This window comes from Oncorhynchus mykiss, chromosome 10 (assembly GCF_057628025.1).
Source record: "Oncorhynchus mykiss isolate SJ-2025 chromosome 10, ASM5762802v1, whole genome shotgun sequence".
In the NCBI taxonomy this organism is placed as follows: Eukaryota; Metazoa; Chordata; class Actinopteri; order Salmoniformes; family Salmonidae; genus Oncorhynchus; species Oncorhynchus mykiss.
Genome location: NC_143031.1, coordinates 87,133,412 through 87,139,230, shown reverse-complemented (window position 1 = coordinate 87,139,230; position 5,819 = coordinate 87,133,412). Strand labels below are relative to the sequence as shown.

Below are 5,819 nucleotides of genomic sequence, written 5' to 3'. Positions count from 1 at the left end.
AGGTTTAACCAGGTATAGTGGAGAGTGACAGAGTTCCAGGTTAAACCAGGTATAGTGGAGAGTTCCAGGTTAAACCAGGTATAGTGGAGAGTGACAGAGTTCCAGGTTAAACCAGGTATAGTAGAGAGTGACAGAGTTCCAGGTTAAACCAGGTATAGTGGAGAGTGACAGAGTTCCAGGGTAAACCAGGTATAGTAGAGAGTGACAGAGTTCCAGGTTAAACGAGGTATAGTGGAGAGTTCCAGGTTAAACCAGGTATAGTGGAGAGTTCCAGGTATTGTGGAGAGTGACAGAGTTCCAGGGTAAACCAGGTATAGTGGAGAGTTCCAGGTATTGTGGAGAGTGACAGAGTTCCAGGTTAAACGAGGTATAGTTGAGAGTGACAGAGTTCAAGGGTAAACCAGGTATAGTAGAGAGTTCCAGGTTAAACCAGGTATAGTTGAGAGTGACAGAGTTCCAGGTTAAACCAGGTATAGTGGAGAGTTCCAGGTTTAACCAGGTATAGTAGAGAGTGACAGAGTTCCAGGTATAGTAGAGAGTGACAGAGTTCCAGGTTAAACGAGGTATAGTGGAGAGTTCCAGGTTAAACCAGGTATAGTAGAGAGTGACAGAGTTCCAGGTTAAACCAGGTATAGTAGAGAGTTCCAGGTTAAACCAGGTATAGTAGAGAGTTCCAGGTTAAACGAGGTATAGTAGAGAGTGACAGAGTTCCAGGTTAAACCAGGTATAGTAGAGAGTGACAGAGTTCCAGGTTAAACCAGGTATAGTGGAGAGTGACAGAGTTCCAGGTTTAACCAGGTATAGTGGAGAGTGACAGAGTTCCAGGTTAAACCAGGTATAGTGGAGAGTTCCAGGTTAAACCAGGTATAGTGGAGAGTGACAGAGTTCCAGGTTTAACCAGGTATAGTGGAGAGTGACAGAGTTCCAGGTTTAACCAGGTATAGTGGAGAGTGACAGAGTTCCAGGTTTAACCAGGTATAGTGGAGAGTGACAGAGTTCCAGGTTTAACCAGGTATAGTGGAGAGTGACAGAGTTCCAGGTTAAACGAGGTATAGTGGAGAGTTCCAGGTTAAACCAGGTATAGTAGAGAGTGACAGAGTTCCAGGTTAAACCAGGTATAGTGGAGAGTGACAGAGTTCCAGGTTTAACCAGGTATAGTGGAGAGTGACAGAGTTCCAGGTTAAACCAGGTATAGTGGAGAGTTCCAGGTTAAACCAGGTATAGTGGAGAGTGACAGAGTTCCAGGTTAAACCAGGTATAGTAGAGAGTGACAGAGTTCCAGGTTAAACCAGGTATAGTGGAGAGTGACAGAGTTCCAGGGTAAACCAGGTATAGTAGAGAGTGACAGAGTTCCAGGTTAAACGAGGTATAGTGGAGAGTTCCAGGTTAAACCAGGTATAGTGGAGAGTTCCAGGTATTGTGGAGAGTGACAGAGTTCCAGGGTAAACCAGGTATAGTGGAGAGTTCCAGGTATTGTGGAGAGTGACAGAGTTCCAGGTTAAACGAGGTATAGTTGAGAGTGACAGAGTTCAAGGGTAAACCAGGTATAGTAGAGAGTTCCAGGTTAAACCAGGTATAGTTGAGAGTGACAGAGTTCCAGGTTAAACCAGGTATAGTGGAGAGTTCCAGGTTTAACCAGGTATAGTAGAGAGTGACAGAGTTCCAGGGTAAACCAGGTATAGTGGAGAGTGACAGAGTTCCAGGTTAAACCAGGTATAGTAGAGAGTGACAGAGTTCCAGGTTAAACCAGGTATAGTGGAGAGTGACAGAGTTCCAGGTTTAACCAGGTATAGTGGAGAGTGACAGAGTTCCAGGTTAAACCAGGTATAGTGGAGAGTGACAGAGTTCCAGGTTAAACCAGGTATAGTGGAGAGTGACAGAGTTCCAGGTTTAACCAGGTATAGTGGAGAGTGACAGAGTTCCAGGTTAAACCAGGTATAGTGGAGAGTTCCAGGTTTAACCAGGTATAGTAGAGAGTGACAGAGTTCCAGGTTTAACCAGGTATAGTGGAGAGTGACAGAGTTCCAGGTTAAACCAGGTATAGTGGAGAGTTCCAGGGTAAACCAGGTATAGTGGATGATGTTGCTGTTGGGGGAGGGTCTACCCGGTGTTGCTGTTGGGGAGGGTCTACCCAGATGGTAACCAGTGATGTTGCTGTTGGGGGAGGGTCTACCCAGACGATAACCAGTGATGTTGCTGTTGGGGGAGGGTCTACCCAGACGATAACCAGTGATGTTGCTGTTGGGGGAGGGTCTACCCAGACGATAACCAGTAATGTTGCTGTTGGGGGAGGGTCTACCCAGACGATAACCAGTGATGTTGCTGTTGGGGGAGGGTCTACCCAGACGATAACCAGTGATGTTGCTGTTGGGGGAGGGTCTACCCAGATAACCAGTGATGTTGCTGTTGGGGGAGGGTCTACCCAGATAACCAGTAATGTTGCTGTTGGGGGAGGGTCTACCCAGACGATAACCAGTAATGTTGCTGTTGGGGGAGGGTCTACCCAGATGATAACCAGTGATGTTGCTGTTGGGGGAGGGTCTACCCAGACGATAACCAGTAATGTTGCTGTTGGGGGAGGGTCTACCCAGATGATAACCAGTGATGTTGCTGTTGAGGGAGGGTCTACCCAGACGATAACCAGTAATGTTGCTGTTGGGGGAGGGTCTACCCAGATGATAACCAGTAATGTTGCTGTTGGGGGAGGGTCTACCAGACGATAACCAGTAATGTTGCTGTTGGGGGAGGGTCTACCCAGACGATAACCAGTAATGTTGCTGTTGGGGGAGGGTCTACCCAGATGATAACCAGTAATGTTGCTGTTGGGGGAGGGTCTACCCAGATGATAACCAGTGATGTTGCTGTTGGGGGAGGGTCTACCCAGATGATAACCAGTGATGTTGCTGTTGAGGGAGGGTCTACCCAGACGATAACCAGTAATGTTGCTGTTGGGGGAGGGTCTACCCAGACGATAACCAGTAATGTTGCTGTTGGGGGAGGGTCTACCCAGACGATAACCAGTAATGTTGCTGTTGGGGGAGGGTCTACCTAGACGATAACCAGTGATGTTGCTGTTGGGGGAGGGTCTACCAGATGATAACCAGTAATATTGCTGTTGGGGGAGGGTCTACCCGGACGATAACCAGTGGTGTTGCTGTTGGGGGAGGGTCTACCAGATGATAACCAGTGATGTTGCTGTTGGGGGAGGGTCTACCCGGTGTTGCTGTTGGGGGAGGGTCTACCCGGACGATAACCAGTAATGTTGCTGTTGGGGGAGGGTCTACCCAGACGATAACCAGTGATGTTGCTGTTGGGGGAGGGTCTACCCGGTGTTGCTGTTGGGGGAGGGTCTACCTAGATGATAACCAGTAATGTTGCTGTTGGGGGAGGGTCTACCCAGACGATAACCAGTGATGTTGCTGTTGGGGGAGGGTCTACCCGGTGTTGCTGTTGGGGAGGGTCTACCCAGACGATAACCAGTGATGTTGCTGTTGGGGGAGGGTCTACCCGGTGTTGCTGTTGGGGGAGGGTCTACCTAGATGATAACCAGTAATGTTGCTGTTGGGGGAGGGTCTACCCAGACGATAACCAGTAATGTTGCTGTTGGGGGAGGGTCTACCCAGACGATAACCAGTGATGTTGCTGTTGGGGGAGGGTCTACCCAGACGATAACCAGTGGTGTTGCTGTTGGGGGAGGGTCTACCCAGATGATAACCAGTGATGTTGCTGTTGGGGGAGGGTCTACCCAGACGATAACCAGTAATGTTGCTGTTGGGGGAGGGTCTACCTAGACGATAACCAGTGATGTTGCTGTTGGGGGAGGGTCTACCCAGATGATAACCAGTGATGTTGCTGTTGGGGAGGGTCTACCAGATGATAACCAGTGATGTTGCTGTTGAGGGAGGGTCTACCCAGACGATAACCAGTAATGTTGCTGTTGAGGGAGGGTCTACCCAGATGATAACCAGTGATGTTGCTGTTGAGGGAGGTGATACTCCAGTCTTTTTTCTCACACAAACAACGAAGTCATTATATAGTTCTCTCTGTTCCTCTCTTTCATCTCTCTAATCCTCCCCCACTTCACCTTCCTCCCCCGTCTCGGCCAGCAGCATCCAATTCTCTCTGTTCCTCATGAGGCCGTCCAACAGTGGAGAACAGGAGTCAAACATCCCAGAAAGAGTCTGAGAAACGAGGGGGAGAAAGGTAGGGGAGAGAGAGAGGGAGAGAAACAGAAGGAGAGAGAGAGAGGGAGAGAAACAGAAGGAGAGAGAGAGAGAGGGAGAGAAACAGAAGGAGAAAGAGAGAGAGAGTGAGAGAGAGAGAGAGAGAGAGAGAGAGAAGGATATGGAGAGAAAGAGAGAGAGAGGGAGAGAAAGAGAGAGAGAGGGAGAGGACAGTGAAGGGTATGGAGAGAAAGAGTGAGAGGGGGAGGTGGGGGGGTTGGGGGGAAAAGTGGGGGAGGTGGGGGGGTTGGGGGGAAAAGTGGGGGAGAGAGTGAGAAAGCAATGAATACAAATTCATACATTTCTGATCTCCTACAAAGGTAGAACCCACCCAGGTTGTATAGACTAGTACCCACCCAGGTTGTATAGACTAGGACCCACCCAGGTTGTATAGACTCGGACCCACCCAGGTTGTATAGACTAGTACCCACCCAGGTTGTATAGACTGGTACCCACCCAGGTTGTATAGACTAGTACCCACCCAGGTTGTATAGACTGGTACCCACCCAGGTTGTATAGACTGGTACCCACCCAGGTTGTATAGACTAGTACCCACCCAGGTTGTATAGACTAGGACCCACCCAGGTTGTATAGACTGGTACCCACCCAGGTTGTATAGACTAGAACCCACCCAGGTTGTATAGACTAGGACCCACCCAGGTTGTATAGACTAGAACCCACCCAGGTTGTATAGACTAGTACCCACCCAGGTTGTATAGACTAGAACCCACCCAGGTTGTATAGACTAGAACCCACCCAGGTTGTATAGACTAGTACCCACCCAGGTTGCATAGACTGGTACCCACCCAGGTTGTATAGACTAGAACCCACCCAGGTTGTATAGACTAGAACCCACCCAGGTTGTATAGACTAGTACCCACCCAGGTTGTATAGACTAGTACCCACCCAGGTTGTATAGACTGGTACCCACCCAGGTTGTATAGACTAGTACCCACCCAGGTTGTATAGACTGGTACCCACCCAGGTTGTATAGACTAGTACCCACCCAGGTTGTATAGACTGGTACCCACCCAGGTTGTATAGACTAGTACCCACCCAGGTTGTATAGACTAGTACCCACCCAGGTTGTATAGACTGGTACCCACCCAGGTTGTATAGACTGGTACCCACCCAGGTTGTATAGACTGGTACCCACCCAGGTTGTATAGACTAGTACCCACCCAGGTTGTATAGACTAGTACCCACCCAGGTTGTATAGACTAGTACCCACCCAGGTTGTATAGACTAGTACCCACCCAGGTTGTATAGACTAGTACCCACCCAGGTTGTATAGACTAGACCCACCCAGGTTGTATAGACTAGTACCCACCCAGGTTGTATAGACTGGTACCCACCCAGGTTGTATAGACTAGTACCCACCCAGGTTGTATAGACTGGTACCCACCCAGGTTGTATAGACTAGGACCCACCCAGGTTGTATAGACTAGGACCCACCCAGGTTGTATAGACTAGAACCCACCCAGGTTGTATAGACTAGACCCACCCAGGTTGTATAGACTAGTACCCACCCAGGTTGTATAGACTGGTACCCACCCAGGTTGTATAGACTAGTACCCACCCAGGTTGTATAGACTA

The 5,819-nt window shown here is 49.2% G+C and overlaps 1 protein-coding gene across 1 annotated transcript in view; it reads right to left on the bottom strand.

Moving 5' to 3' along the window:
• Positions 1–3,994: 3,994 nt before the first annotated feature.
• Positions 3,995–5,819, bottom strand: part of LOC118966663 (cGMP-specific 3',5'-cyclic phosphodiesterase-like) — a 46,035-nt gene continuing 44,210 nt past the window's right edge. The window contains exon 21 of the mRNA XM_090188583.1: positions 3,995–4,181. Within this exon, the coding sequence (XP_090044709.1) occupies positions 4,065–4,181 (117 nt within the window). The 3' untranslated portion in view covers positions 3,995–4,064. The remainder of the gene's footprint in view (positions 4,182–5,819) is intronic.